At 34.8% G+C, this 17,015-nt stretch overlaps 1 protein-coding gene across 2 annotated transcripts in view; it reads right to left on the minus strand.

Annotated features, from left to right (window-relative positions):
* Positions 1 to 17,015, minus strand: part of CADM2 (cell adhesion molecule 2) — a 1,078,779-nt gene that overhangs the window by 120,432 nt on the left and 941,332 nt on the right. For both annotated transcript variants that reach the window (XM_047794400.1, XM_047794392.1), the window contains one exon: positions 14,588 to 14,678. In XM_047794400.1, the coding sequence (XP_047650356.1) occupies positions 14,588 to 14,678 (91 nt within the window). The remainder of the gene's footprint in view (positions 1 to 14,587; positions 14,679 to 17,015) is intronic.

The following is a 17,015-nucleotide window of genomic DNA, read 5'->3' on the forward strand; positions in this document are numbered from 1 at the left end:
AAGAAAATATTATTTTCAATTTATTTGAAACTTAGTAACTCACTGAAACCACCTTTGACTAAGCTAGACTTTGTTACTTTTCTTATCTTTTTAAATTAAGAATTTAGGAGTCTAAGTTTCTCAGAATCTGCCACTTTATCAACTTGTGTACATTACAAGGACAATTTGATACCATATAAAATGTACCTACAATAATCTAATCAGTCAGATGCCTGAAAACCATTCAGTTCAGGGGCACGTTGAAACGATGGGGTCCTGTTTCTCATATAAGAAAAAATAGAATAGATTGCCCAGAATAGATATGATATTTCCCATACCTATACAATTATTTTTATGAAGAGCAATGCTTTTCCCCTATATTTGCAGCTTGATAATCCCAGTGATTCCTGCTGAAAGACTCAACAATGAAAGCCCCTACTCAAATATCACTGTCAGTACTTCTGCCTGATAGTGTCAGGGGTGTTTATGCAGTAATAAGTGAAGTCAGTTTGAAGTGGAATATCAAGCCTACTTATTCTGTTACCTTGCAAGTTGAAAGTCTGATTCTGAATTTATCCACTCATGTAAATTCCTGAAATCAACTATTGTACTAGTATGGCATCAAGTAGGAGGAGTCTCATTACATTAAAGATTAGATTTAGATAAGACAATAACAGCAATGTTAACTTCATCATTAGATGTAATGCGTCAATACAGAATAAGAGATAGATTTCTTCTAGCCTGATGAATCTGAGCATATGCTACTTATTTCTAATTTTTTAAGGTACTTCTTGCCTACAAGTTTAGAAGCTTCTAGCAGAAAGAGAAAATAACCTATATGCAAGACATAAGTGCTCTCTAGATGACTTGAAAATAATGGCATTTTTGAGAGTGTCTGTGAAATCCTGGACCATTTTTCACTGATAAGATAGTGTTCATTGATGATTATTTTAACACTTTTGACAAACAAAGCATTCACACTACAAACTGTATAATTCCAGCCAATTTGTGGCACAACAAATGAAAGATTATCCCCAGAAAAGATAAGACTGCTATGATCCTGAAGGAGTGACAGATTTTAGCACTGAAGGAAAACTATTCAAGATTGTAACAAAATGTTTAAACTAATTCCTCAAGGATTTTATGCTAAAGCAAAACAATTACCCATGCCTTATCTATACTTAACATTATTTTCCTTTAGTAAACAAAGAATATTAATTCTGGGTTAAAAGATCAAGAAATATTGAGTAAACATTCATTCCCTCATCCAAGCAATAAGTTCCTTTGTGTATATACATTAAGCTTAAAATTGCTGTAATATTTTTAAATATAATTTCTCAAGAAAATATTATTTTCAATTTATTTGAAACTTAGTAACTCAATGAATCCACCTTTGACTAAGCTAGACTTTGTTATTTTTCATGTCTTTTTAAATTAAGAACTTATGAGTCTGAGTTTCTTAGAAATCTGCCACTTTATAAACTTGTGTACATTACAAGGACAATTTGATACCATATAAAATGTACCTACAAGAATCTAATCAGTCAGATGCCTGAAAACTATTCAGTTCAAGGGCACGTTGAAACGATGGGGTCCTGTTTTCCACATAAGAGTTACTTTACAATCCATTACTTTCACTACTATAAAATTGTGCTAATTAACCTTATAAGATCTAATACTTATGTTAAACACTGTGTCACCATTATAGAACTGCTTCTGCTCTATGCTTGTTTCTTTTCTAATATTAAAACCCAGGGTCTTGAAAAGAAAGTGCACATCATTTATCTGATAGCTGGGAAATTAAATGCTCCATCTAAGTAAATGCTGAAGATAATTGAAATTTAAGATTAAAACATTTGCAAGTATATTTTAATCATCTGGATGAAATCCTTCTCATAGGATCAAACTTTTCTGCATTATTAAACAGAACATACTTAGTGTCATTCAACCGGTTTTCTCGAGCTAAGATCTCTTCAGTTTGAACATATAGTTCTGTGTAGTGATGGTTTTAGAGGAACTGAAGTAATCAGGACTAGCATGTTTGTTCCCTGAATGTCCCCAAGACCCTGCTTCACCATAGCTGATGTTAATATAACAATTCTCAAATCTTTTGAAATGTGACCTATAGTAAAAAAATATATTTTGCAACTTTATATAATCCATAAACATATACACACAGGAAATAAGAGCTTGCTCTTTCTAACATTCTGTAATATCTTTTTCTTCCTTCCCTATGCTATTATTTTCCATTTGATTTTTTATTTTTTTTTTGTCTTTTTTAGGGCCGCACCCACGGCATATGGAGGTTCCCAGACTAGGGGTCGAATTGGAGCTGTAGCCGCTGGCCTACACCATAGTCACAGCAATACGACCTACACCACATCCAGCAATGCCAGATCCTTAACCCACTGAACAAGGCCAGGGATCGAACCCACAACCTCATGGTTCCTAGTCAGATTCGTTAACCACTGCGCCACCACGGGAACTCCTGATTTTTGATTTTTAAAAAGGGGCTTTAAAATTAATCTATGATTCACTAATAAAACACAACCAGGAATTTGTAAAACATTACCTTTGTGACCCAGAGTGAGAGCTCCTGTGACCTGTGTGTCTTTTTGTCCCTGTACAGCAAAGCTAATATATTTTTAATCTTGCTTCTTTACGGGCATCTCACTATGTGTATTTCTGTACTTGTAGTTTTGAGTGGTGGTGCTGAAATCCAGCACAGCTCACCGTTTTAGAAACAACTGCTGGTCATAAGTCACAAGAGTCACTGCTATTTTCTCCTGCCTTTTTTATTTTGTCTGACTTCTTTCTCCTTTCTTGGAACCATCCCAGATATTTCTGGTACTTTGAATTTGGAAGAACTAGCTTTAAGGCCACCAACAATCACTGGCAAATTAATCCTATTTTCTTTAATGATTTTTATTTTTTCCATTATAGTTGATTTACAGTGTTCTGTCAATTTTCTACTGTACAGCAAAGTGACCAAGTCACACACACACACACACACACACACACATATATGTGTGTGTGTGTGTATATATATGTATATATATATATATATATACATACATATACACACATTCTTACATTCTTCCTATTTTAATTGGAGGCATTTATAAATGTTTATATTTTCTACAACTTGGTACATTGCTGTTTAATTGTTTTTCATACTTTGAAGGTTAGGGGTTCCCGTATGATTGAGATTATATCTTGAAAAATGATTCAATATATGCCATACTTTATAAAAAACAAATATAATGCAGGAAAATTTCTTGAGATCATTTGAGTAAATGGCTTTCTAAGGAATATGAATTTTATCATTTTCAGCATTAATTGAAATAATACCAAATATTTACAGTGATTCTGAATTAATTTTATTTTTTTTATTTCCCCAATACATTATTATTTTTCTACTCTATAGCATGGTGACCCAGTTACAAATACATGCATACATTTTTTTTCTCACATTATCATGCTCCATCATAAGTAACTAGACATAGTTCCTAGTGCTACACAGCAGGATCTCATTGCTAATCCATTCCAAAGGCAATAATCTGCATCTGTTAATCCCAAACTCCCAAACCATCCCACTCCCTTCCCCTTTGTTCTCTCCATATAGTATGTAAAAATGATAGTCAAAATATTTACCAGAAGCAAAACATAATGCACTGGTGATCACTAGAAGTATATTAATTCTAATATTATGACAGAAATTATGGGCAAAAATTGCAAATAGAAAAAGCAAAATTTACTGAATGGCACTTGTTGAGTAATGGGGTAACATGTTCTTTAATCAAGGATGAAGTAAAATATTTCGGCTTTTTTAAATGTTAAGATTGATTTTTGTTTCTGTGCTTTTCCTACAATTACCGTTTGAGGACTGTTTTTATATAAACACAAATGCAATGTTTATAGATTTTTAAAGAGTAAAATTCTTAGCTATAATCTCATAATTAATATATTAAAAAAGCTCACAGATTTTAAAATACATGAGCCCAAAAGTACATCTTAAAAATCTAATCAAGTGTATCACAGCATCACTCTACAATGGTGTCTTAAAAATACTGAGATATTTTAATGGTAGAGTTTCCCACTGAACATCTACATAATCCCTCAAAATAATTTCTTTTTTTGTTGTTCTTGTTGCAAGAAAATTGCTTACCTGGAAATGTTCAAGAAGTGCATTTCCTCTATGGATCTATAATCATGATTCTGCAGGCTCATGTGGGACTTTCACAAGACATAGGAACACCTAATTGAAAATGACTGCGTGCCCAACACACTACAAATGCCCAGTCTAAATAACTGTAGCAGAGACTACCGAGAGTCAGCTTCTTGTTTCAAAGACAAAACCAAATATATTTGGTCTCATTTCCAAGACAGCTACTCGTGTGTTTCCAGAGAGTCAACATGTGATTAAATTTTGAAGCCATGAGATGGAAGCAAAAGACCACATGGGCCTCAGAAAAGAACCTGATACATATATATATATATAAATATATATATATTTAATTATGACAACTTAGGGCTAACTTCCCAGTGTTATTCCTTTGAAAACATTTTAGGAAAAAACTGACTACTTTGCCTTTAATTTTTAATGAATTAATTTTGACATCTTTATATCTTTCTAGCTGTCAGAACACAAAGAGGGAAAATAATTTAAGTGCTTTATAATCTCTATCATCTAAAGGCTGTCTTTGAGAGAGTAAGTATAAAATATGTTCCTCATTATGTTTATTCCAGCAATTGTTTTGGTGACATATTAAGCATAGTATTTGACAAGACATACTTTTGGGGAGTGTTTTCGTTGAACTTCCTGCTTATTCTATTTACCCTTAAGGCTGTGCCTAATATTCTGTTACACTGGTATTACATTTGAATGGGTATTTCTTTGTAGTTATAACCTTCAGTCTTAATCTTCTCAAAGATATATAGTATTATGAATATAATTAATTAGCTTTCTAATACATTTAAATGCATTAATAACAGAATAATTATTGTGCATGTAAACATAAAATCTAGACAGAACTATTTAGATGTATTTAGAAATTCTTTAGGTAATATTTAGATATGCTGATACATATTTGACTCATAACTGATAAACTTTCACAACTATTTGATTAAAATACAACCATTCCTAGAAGTTTATAAGAACTTTCTTATTCCTGCCAACTTCACTTAGTTATTATGAAAAGTCACTAAGATAGGATAAATGAAAACATGGTGTAAATAAGAAAACATAACCATCTGTGTTAAAATTTAAAAGTGTCTTTGTAATTCCAATTTTACCATTTATCAGCTGCATGGCTAGAAAAAGTCAAATTACCTCCACGAGCCTTATTGTCTTTATTTACAAAATGAAAACAATGACTTGAGTCTTTGTAAACCTTTTATAACAGAATATTTGTGTGGTTAAAATAAGACAAGCATGAGTGAACTTGGAAACCTATGCCAAAACATCACAGACCCTGGATTCTCAACCACTCATGAGCCAGGCTATTCACTTAGTTTTGCTTTCTTAAAACCTGCCAGATCTCCTGCATTGGCTTTCTGTTATAACTAGCTAACTGGTTAATCTCTTTCATCCCGGCTGAACCCCTTGCAGTGTAAGTATAGCCTTTTCTACAAGTGTGGAACTAGATTTCATTCTCCAGTGACCCTTTCCTCTCATTTCCACTTGCTATAAAATTTTTCTACCTTAACTATATGGAGGGGCTATTCTTATATCTTGGGTCTTCCCCATTTCTAGGTTACATTTCACCCCCTGACAAGGGTTCATACCTCTGTCCCTCTTCTCTACAGCTTATTATATTCTTTAGCCTCAATCAAAATAGCCATGTTGCTCTGCCAGTTTTGTATGACCTTAGTCCAAATTCCTTTGCTCTTCAAACATGCTTTGCAAAGTAACAGACTATTATCCCAGAATGTGTTTATTCTGCTTAGAACCTTAAATTTCAGAGCCATGGAAGAAGTCTGAGATAATACGTCATTCCCCAGGGTTGCCATAGTAGCCCAATATTAGCATGTGTATTAAATATAAAATTAGGACTTCTGAGTCTAAAACTTGGTGAAATACACTGCATGTAATACTTTGAAAAAATGACATCATTATCACTATAAAAACTATTCATTATGAAATTACTTGGAGACAGAAATAGCAAACATTTTTAATTAATATTTTAAAAATTTGTTTCTTAGGTTTTATACTAGTAATTTGTGTGTGTGTGTGTGTTTTTAGGGCTGCACCTGTGGCATATGGAAGTCCCAGGCTAGGGGCTGAATTGTAGCTGTAGCTGTGGCCTACACCGCAGCCACAGCAATGCATGATCCCAGCTGCGTCTGCAACCTACACCATAGCTCATGGCAACACCAGATCCTTTAACACAGTGACTGAGGCCAGGGATCAAACTTGTGTCCTTAAGGGTACTAGTCAGGTTCGTTACCACTAAGCCACAACAGAAACTCCTATTTTTTTAATTTGAGAGAATAAAAAATACTTGGGATGTTTACATTGGTAAACTATGGATTTAGGGTTGAAAATATGGGTCCATATAGGTTCATGTTAATAAATGCACAACCATTGTGAAGGTTGTCAATAGTGGGGGGAGGTGCACATGAGTAGGGTGGGAGGGTATATGAGAACTCTCTGTACTGTCCACTCAATTTCACTTTGAACCTGAAATTGCTATAAAAAGTAAAATTTAATAATTAAAAAAAGAAATTTTGGTGTGGTTATGTGACTTGCTCAAAACCCCTCACACTACAGATATTTACAGATTCATAATTTAATTTACTTCTGTATTTCTCTTTCTAATGCATCACAGAGCTTTGTTTTGTCATTTCTTCTGGCTGTGACTGGATTATATGACAGTTAGTGAATAATCTGTGTATTATAAAAAGGTACATAATAAGCTAAGAAAACAGACTTGATATAAAACTGTTTTCCCTTAATTTGCATCTCATTTTTAATCTCTATTATGCTAATAGGAAAATGCATTAGTGTGTTCTTATCAGATTTCTCCTCAAATTCTAGACAATTTGAAAATGGAAGTATGTGTTCCTCTAAAATACCTCACTAGTCATTATATGATACATGATCTGTCTTCCTAAAGATTTAAATCTTTCTCCTTGTACGGAATAGCAATGTTATGTGCACTGCAATTACATACACCAGATTCATGCTAAGAACATAAGAAAAATTGTTATCAGAGGTTAAATGGTAAGTGCAGCATAAACATAATGTTGGATACACAGAAAGATGGATCAGTACCTATAATTATCTTCTTTTATAGAATAAAAACCAAATGTATGTTTATTTGACTAAAAATGTCTCATTGCTTTTCTGAAATAAGTTTACAAAGTATTAAACATTGGATTAAAATGAATGAACATTCTTTAGCTATAGCATCTGGGAGCAACTCCACACCTTTTAAGGTTATATCTTTAATGTAATATAACAGCTTTTTCCCCCTTCTATTTCTATAAATGGAGAATGCTGCTGCCTGAAAGCTGTCTGGGAATTCAGCCAAAGAAAGAAGAAGGTTGCAAAAACTCTGGGGACTTGAAAGAAAAGTGGCTGGCATTAGCTTGGTCCTCACTTTAAACTAAAATTAAAACAATAGACAGACATGTACAGTAATCTCTCTTTTAAAGAAAGAATAGAATGCCTCTATAGTAATGTCAAGAGGAACAATTTGGTCCTGGCCCAAGTTATGCAGCTGTTCCACAGGAAAATAGCAAAAGGCTTCAGTCCAAAGCAGGCAAATAAGGCATGATTGTTCATAAACAGTCACTGGGGCCCTCACATTTAGAACAAGGAAAACAACATTAGCATACAGGAGGCCAGGTTAGGAATATGAGTCTCAGTACAAGTTGAGTCGCACCATCATTCTGTGATTTATACAAAAAAATAGTGGTGTTATTTTGTCTACTATAACCTGCCTAATAACTATGAATAATTCATTCTTCAGGAAATCGTATATTGATCAAATATTTTTTAAGAAGCAATGAAGATTTGACCATGGATTAAAGAAGCTATTGAAGTCAGCTACAAAATGTGAGGAAATCATATATCTATTACTTATTTCTAACTCTCACCTGCTCATTGAAGGTGGGGTCATGTGAATGGTAAAGACTATAGAAATTAGGTTTCAGGAGACAGTTAAAAGCTAAGCCATAGTGTTGCTTCTTAATGATTCCAAAATAACAAAATGAGGAATCAAGTGTAATAGCTGCAAAGCAATGGAGCAGAACTTTGATGGTGATTACCAGAGTAAATAGGAAATTCAAACCTATTCATTGGGCATATGTGATATCTTTACTCCCATTCTTTACAGGCTTTTTTGATCTTATCTTAAAATATGGACAGCCTCTCTACTATTTTTTTTATTTTAAAACTTTTGTTTGACATAATTTTCTTTTCTCATCCTTTTCCACTTTTCATGATTCATTGTCTGAATGAGTGGCCTTCCCATTTTCTTTGCTTCCCCACCCCCTACTAACTCTCTAATTAATCCATTTCAATTTGCCTTCTGTTTGCCTTGCTCTAGTGAGACTTGTTTTCTTTATGATCAGTAAAATTTCCTTCTGGGAAAATCCAATGACTTCTCTTCAGTCTTCTCTCTTTCTCTTTTTTTAATCTTGTCCTATCTGGCTCATCTGGCACTGCTGGAGATAGAATATAAAGTAAAGAGAGGCTAGAAATGAGATTGTTTTTAAAGAAGTTTATGTTTTATTTATTGGAAATGATAGTTACTTTAAAATTGCAGAAGAGGAGTTCCCATCGTGGCTCAGTGGTAACGAATCTGACTAGCATCCATGAGGATGTAGGTTTGATCACTGGCCTCATTCAGTGGGTTAAGGATCTGGCATTGTTGTGAGCTGTGGTGTAGGTCGCAGACATGGCTCAGATCACAATGTAGGCTGGCAGCTACAGCTCTGATTCTACCACTAGCCTGGGGACCTCCACATGCCACAGGTGTGGCCATAAAAAATAAAAATTAAAATAAAAAAATAAAAACAAAATTTTTTTAAAAAAAATCAGAAGAGTGGATTTTTAAGATAATTAGGAAGAGCATAAGATAAGCAGTGGTCTAAAGGTGAAAAGGAGTAAAGAAGTTGATCTTTAATGTCAGTGGTCCAGCAGTCTACAAGGAAAGAAAGTGGTAAAAATAAAGTTGGGAAGTGTTCTAATTTCATTCTTTTATATGTAGCTGTCCAGTTTTCCCAGCACCACTTACTAAAGGGACTGTCTTTTCTCCATTGTATAAAACTCTTAGAGGAAAACATAGGCCAAACACTCCCCAACATAAACCACAGCAATATTTTCTCAGATCCACTTCCTAGAGTAAGGATAATAAAAACAAAATTAAACAAATGGGACCTAATTAAACTTAAAAGTTTCTTCACAGCAAAGAAACCCTAAACAAAACAAAAAGACAACCCATAGAATGGGAGAAAATATTTGCAAATTAAGCGACTGACAAGGGATTAATCTCCAAAATTTATAAAACACCTTCTAGTGCTCAATACCAAGAAAACAAACAACCCATCAAAAATGGGCAGAAGATCTAAACAGACAGTTCTCCAAAGGAGACATACAAATGGCAAAAAAACAAAAGAAAAGATGTTCACCTTCACTAATTATTAGAGAAATGCAAATCAAAACTATTATGAGGCACCACCTTACACCAGCCAGAATGGCCATCATCAGAAAGTCTACAAACAGGAGTTCCTGTCATGGCACAGTGGTTAACGAATCTGACTAGGAACCATGAGGTTGTGGGTTCGATCCCTGGCCTTGCTCAGTGGGTTAAGGATCCGTCATTGCCATGGCTCTGGCGTAGGCCAGTGGCTACAGTTCCGATTGGAACCCTAGCCTGGGAACCTCCGTGTGCCGTGAGAGTGGCCCAAGAAATGGCAAAAGACAAAAAAAAAGTCTATAAACAATAAATACTAGAGAGGGTGTGGAGAAAAGGGAACCCTCTTACACTGCTGGTTGGAATATAAAATGGTGCAACCACTGTGGAAAACAGTATGGAGATTCCTCATAAAAGTAAAAATAGAATTACCATTTGATCCAGCATTCCCACTCCTGGGCATCTATCCAGAGAAAACAATGTCTTGAAAAGAAACATGTACTCCAATGTTCATTGCAGCACTGTATACAATAACCAAGACATGGAAGCAATCTAAATGTCCACCGACAGAAGAGTGGATAAAGAAGCTATGGTACATATATACAATGGAATATTACTCAGCCATAAAAGGAAAGAAATATGGCAGTTGCAGCAACATGGATGGACCTAGAAATTACTATGCTAAGTGAAGTTAATCAGATGGTGAGACACCAAAGTCATATACTATCAGGAGACATGTTTCTACAATATTTTCTTAGCTCTCCACTTCTATTTTCTGTGCTGAAAACTCCATCTTGTCCTGCTTTACTTTTACCCCATATTCCTGCTTGAAAAACAGTCGCAGTGCTGGTAAATAACTTAAGCTTAAGAACAAAGACCTAAAGGCATAAGTTATTCAAATGGTCAGCTGAATGAGGACATAATGCATTGGTCTAGGCAGGCCAGACCTATGCAGATAGGCATGCCATTTGCACTGCATGATATGTCCTCTTAAGAATAAGAGGAAGATGAGGGGTCATTAGCAGGACATGCATCAGCAAGTAGAATGAGGTACAAACCTAGGCACGCAGGGATTTCTGCAGATGGGCACTGCCATCTGAAGAAGCACAGTGGTGATTCTCTAGATGCTATGCATAGATAGCTGATGCCAGGCTTCCTCAATGCTAATGATTGTTAAATGCCTAAAGGTCAGAATAAAAGCTTAACCAGCTGCCAGCTACGTGACTTTAAAAAAAATAAAAAACTATATGCTGCACCTACAGCCCCCTCCTCACTTGATGAAATCCTAAAGAGCACAGTAAAGGCAGTGTGATTTCTTGAGGCAGTGCTCTTGGTCCCTGAGAACTTGAGTCCCCCAGTTCCCACCTTTGATTAAGGTAAATGTCTCTGTGTCTTGTTTTATGTTAGCTTTTTATTAAGTTTCAAACACCCATTCTTCTGCCCTCACCTGCTGACCTGGTCTTGGCAATATACTATCACTTACATGTGGAATCTAAAAAAAAAAGATACAATGAACCTCTTTGCAGAACAGATACTGACTCAGGGACTTTGAAAAATTTATGGTTTCCATGGAGTTCCCATCATAGCTCAGCGGAAATGAATCTGACTAGCATCTATGAGGACACAGGTTTGATCCCTGATGTTGCTCAATGGGTTAAGGATCTGGCACTGCCATGAGCTTTGGTGCAGGTTGCAGACATGGATTGGATCTGGCATTGCTGTAGCTGTGGCGTAGGTGAGTGGCTACACCTCCAGTTTGACCCCTAACCTGAGAACCTCCATATGCCACAGGTTTGGCCCTAAAAAAAAAAAAAAAAAGACTTAGGGTTTCCAAAGGAGACCAGTTGGGGGGGGGGGAGGATAGGCTGGGAGTTTGGGGTGGAAATGCTATAAAATTGGGTTGTGATGATCATTGTACAACTATAAATGTAATAAAATTCATTGAGTTAAATAAATAAATGAAATTCCTTTTCAGACAATTCTGAATAAAAGAAAGAAAGTTGGGAATAGAAATATAAGATAATAAGTTAATGTACATTTATTTACTTGTGGATCATAGCATATAGAATATAACATTAGGATCTATAATGATAAAGAAAAAAATATAATAATCATTTTTACCCTTATGGAGCTTATGAACTAATTGCTAGAATATACCATAGCAGTAAAAACATTTTTATATAGCTATTAACTTATGCTAGAAATGGTCAGTTTGGTAGGAATGTGGCAAGTTTCCAAGAACGGGCATAACTATAGAAGAGAGCTTGATATGAGAGAACAGAGCAGTAAAATGGCCTTGAGAAGAGCTTCCACTTCAGTGCTGCACATCATCCTAGGGACCACCCTAGTTTTTCAAAAGTGACTTTGGCTAATGTGACAATTTAGGTTTTGTTTTGTTTTGTTTTGTTTTGTTTTGTCTTTTCTAGAGCTGCTCCTGTGGTATGTGGAGATTCCCAGGCTAGGGTTCCAATCAGAGCTGTAGCTGCCAGCCTACACCACAGCCACAGCAATGCCAGATTCAAGCTGCGTCTGCAACCTACCCCACAGCTCACGGCAAGTATCCTTAACCCACTGAACAAGGCCAGGGATTGAACCCGCAACCTCATGGTTCCTAGTTGGATTCGTTAACCACTGAGCCATGACAGGAACTCCTAATGTGACAATTTAGACTCAGTAACTGAAGTAGCAGACAACAAATAAAAGAATATAATCTTTGGGCAATAACTGAACTAAGTTTAAATCCTGACTCATCCATTTTGAATCTGGATGAAGAAGGGAAATTGGTTAACTATGAATGTTAGTTTTCGTTTCTGTAAAATAAGGAGACTTTTTATTTCCATTACCTAGAACAAAATGATATTAATCAGTATCCTTCTGAAAAAAAAGTGACATATCCTATTTCTTAAACTTCTGGAAACTTTGTATTCTTAAATAAAATAAGTAAACAAGAGACTCTTGTGCTTTCCATTCATCTGCAGTATAGAGAATTTTTGCACATGCAAGTTTATTTGTAAGTAACTGGAACAGAGACCCATAATAAAGCACATCTACTCAACCATATGTGAGGTGAGGGAAATGGATTAGTTAAGTAGCTAATTACAGAGATCGCAATCTAAGTAGTCACAAAAATAAAATTCTGTTTCTCTTGTTGGGAACGGGTATGGGATCAAAGAATAAATCACTGGCAACTAACTAGATGCTTTTTGAGTCAGGATATATTTATTCCCAAGTATTCATTATATTTCCCATCTTCACCTCATTTGATTGCATAAGTTGTACACATATTCTAAATAGTACACACATGTACTTTGGGATAGAACTACAGAGAGGAGGTAAAAGCAAAAATCCTCTGCTATGCCCTGATCCTGATCATGTTTCTTTATCATATGGGGAGGGAGAAGAAGGAGAAAGGAGAAGGGAGAAAGGAGGAAGGAGAGGAAGAATGGAGAGGGAGAGAGGAATGATGAACAGATAAAGTTGAAAAATAGCAAGCAAAAGGAATAGGAGTGGAAATGGAAAGGAAAGTTAGGAAAGAAGTTCTGGTGGTAGATACACAGAATCGAGAGTGAAGAAATTAGGATTTAAGTATCTCTATAGCTGACTAGAGTCTATTACGCTCCTTTCCTAGTTAAAGCACTCAACTTGTAGCCAAAAGCTCTTGCTGAAGCTGTAATACTGAAATGCACTGTCACATTCAGATAGCACACTGCAGTTGAAAAATGTTTTCTATAAGCAATTTAAGCTTATCAGACAATAAGAACTATGATAGTGAATTGAACAGGAAATATGCAGTAAAGCTACTTTGAAAAAATTTGCTTCTTTCAAGGACTAAAATGTCTTAAGTGTTTCTGAAGAGATAAAAAAATAGATTAATTTATAAAATGCTCTTTAAGTCAGTATATTTTTAATCTCTTGAAAATAATTACTGGAAGAGAAAACGTTCTAAAATAGCAATACTGTGATAAAGAAAGTATGAATCCTTAATCTACTCTAAAGTATAATAAAAAACAATTGAGGAAGTCAAAATTTCAGCCTTCTGTCAAAATTATTTTGGAAAAAAATTTTCAGGTGTTAATGTGAAATCTACACATAAACAACAAAATTTATTTGGAAAAGATTTCTAGTAAATTAAATTTGATTTACACAAAATCTATCCCATATGGTTACATAGAGAGAGCAATTAAATTCCTCCTATTAAAATTTAAACAGAAATATGAATTAGTTGGAAGCTTCTAAAAAGATCAAATGACTTTTAGCTCCAAGTAGAGTGCTCAAGTCACTTCCACAAGGCCTTTAAATAATCCTTATTTAGACAATCCATACTTCAATTTGGTATAAAATATAGATTATTTATAAGTTATCTGTTTATAAACATGAATGACAACATTTCAGAGTTGAAGTAAACTCATTATTCCAACAATGAAATCACTTTATAATTGAAAAAGTTGAGCTTATGACACTTTTCATTCACCTCACCTCCAACTATATCACATTTACAAATTATATCTCATCAGGCTACATAAGAAAAGTAGATTTGATTTCCCTTATGAAAATGATTTCCCATGTAACTTTGAAATTTGAACATATTTTGAGGATTCAATATTTTCAAAGTTTTTCATGACAGAACTAAGTTCAGCAATGTGTAACTTCTATCACTCTGATGATGTAAACAGTGACTGATTAAGCTTATACTCCTTTCAGGTTGAAATATCTTAGTGGAAAAAAAAAAGTTTAAGAAAAAAAATCACAGCTGGAAACCTTCCCAGAAACTTCACTAGATGACAAAGTAAAAGACCAATCTTCCACAGACACTTAATGAAGACATGGTTCAGGGGTTTTTCTGTTCTTAGATCACTTTGCCCACCAAGAAAAGACAAAAACAGTGGATTTCTTCAGTTAAAGCCTGCAATCAAAGCAGGATAGAAGGAAAAGTGAAAAACTTTATCGCTCATTAAATTACTTACAGTGGTTTTCCTTTGGATTCACAAGTCAAAATTAAAGGCTGTCCTTCTTGTGGAAAAGGAGTGGATGGTATAATCTTAACTGATGGTGTATCTACAAAAAAAGAAAGGAATATTAAGAAAGGCCATTAAGCACACATAAAACTATATATTTAATAACTGTACATCATGCTATATGTTCAGACCACTTCTTATAATTGTGTACATTCATAAAGGATTTCTTAGATTTAGCAAAACAGAGTATACAATTTTAAGAAGCTACCATCCTGTCCAGGAAAAGCTTACAAAAATGTCTGAATATTTTATGAGCACCACTCTTGTATTATTTCTGATATCTGAATTTAAAAATGAAATTGCAAAAAGTGGTTCAGATGAATATCAAGTATTTCATACAATTGTTTCTTCAACTATTTATAGATGGCTATGAATACTATTATTATGGACTGAATGCATTTATGTGCATTTGAATAACAACACTTTCATTGTACCCAGGGTTCACAATAAGTACCCAGGGTTCACAATGAAGAACTCAAAATCAACTACTGCTTCACAAGAGATTATGCAGAATCTCTTTGAAAACACAGTAATGTAGCACTTAGCCCACGCTGTTTGCCCCTAAGTACAGTTAGCAAATCATCTAAAATAGTTATTTAGAATATTACTAAAAGTTAACATTTTGTTATATTTGCCACAACATAATTGTTACAGTTATTTCCATTAACAATAACGTCATCCTTGGTGGAAGAGGGTGCAAAAATACTTTAAGACATTTATAACTTTTATGCCATGTGATATTCTTTAATGGATACAGGCATACCTATTACACAGAAAAAAGACATAGTATAAACAAGCTCATTCTTGTTTTTTGTTTTTTTGTCTTTTTTTGTTGTTGTTGTTGTTGTTGTTGCTATTTCTTGGGCCGCTCCCAAGGCATATGGAGGTTCCCAGGCTAGGGGTTGAATCGGAGCTGTAGCCACTGGCCTACGCCAGAGCCACAGCAACGTGGGATCCGAGCCGCGTCTGCAACCTACACCACAGCTCACGGCAACGCCGGATCGTCAACCCACTGAGCAAGGGCAGGGACCAAACCCGCAACCTCATGGTTCCTAGTCGGATTCGTTAACCACTGCGCCACGAGGGGAACTCCGCAAGCTCATTCTTTTAAGAAACTTTGCTAGTCCTGGCAGTGTGCCACTCCCATGCAACAAGGAACTGTCTCCTCCTCTTATCTCTATATCCTCAACAATAAATTAAATAGACTCTGAATGCTCCAGACAGTCACAATTATGCTCACCATTCCCTTCATTGTGATAGAAGAACTGAACTTCCCTGAGGTTATACTCACTCTTTGACTTTGAAGCCCTTAAATAAATAGCAATCAATCATGTAATTTTTAGGTTATCTTATTTCAGGAAAATATTCAGGTTTGTCATTTATAGAATGATAAGCTACAATTCTGTGGAAGACCTTATGTCATAATCATAAACTATTTATACTCTTCAAATGCATTCTTTCTCAATCCTCTAAAGAAAAAAAATACATTCAAGATAATCAATAACAATATCCTGTTAATAAATAGGTATTCCACATTTATAAAAAAAAATAAAAAAATAAACCAGTAGTATAAAATAAACCAGGAAGAAAAATTTATTTGAAGAAGTAGGATGTATATTCATCATACTCTTTATAACCAGGAGAAAAAATAATTTAATAAAGGATTGAAATATACTTTTCTGTTATCATTATCATATTAATGGAATCAGTTACTTATATGATCATATAATTTTGTCTTCCAAACAGAACACATTTAAAAGTGAAGAATAAATGTTAATTCAATTATACAGGGTAACAAGTGTGAATCAAAATGATTCTTGGAAAATGAGGACTATCATCCTTTAAACTTCGACCATATATACATACAGCAAAATTTTACCCTGACACAAAAAATAAAGCTCCACGGAGTTCCCGTCATGGCTCAGTGGTTAACGAATCTGACTAGGAATCATGAGGTTGCGGGTTTGATCCCTGGCCTTGCCCAGTGGGTTAAGGATCCCATGTTGCTGTAGCTGTGGCGTAGGCCAGCAGCTACAGCTCTGATTAGACCCCTAGCCTGGGAACGTCCATATGCGGTGGGTGCGGCCATAGAAAAGACCAAAAAAAAATAAATAAATAAAGTAAAATAAAAAGAAAAGAAAAGAAAAAAATAAAGCTCCAATTCCAGAGGAAAAAAAGGTGAAATAAGAAATATCATAAAAGTGTGATTCTGGGAAAGAGAGTTGTGTTAAACTGTGTATCTGTGATGATTAATTTTATATGTCAACTTGACTACACCATGGGATACCCAGATATTGACCAAACATTCACTATTCTGGGTATTTTAGTGAGAGTGTTTTGAGAAAAGATTAACATTTAAATTAGCAGACTGACTAAG

Source organism: Phacochoerus africanus, chromosome 1, assembly GCF_016906955.1.
Source record: "Phacochoerus africanus isolate WHEZ1 chromosome 1, ROS_Pafr_v1, whole genome shotgun sequence".
NCBI lineage: Eukaryota > Metazoa > Chordata > Mammalia > Artiodactyla > Suidae > Phacochoerus > Phacochoerus africanus.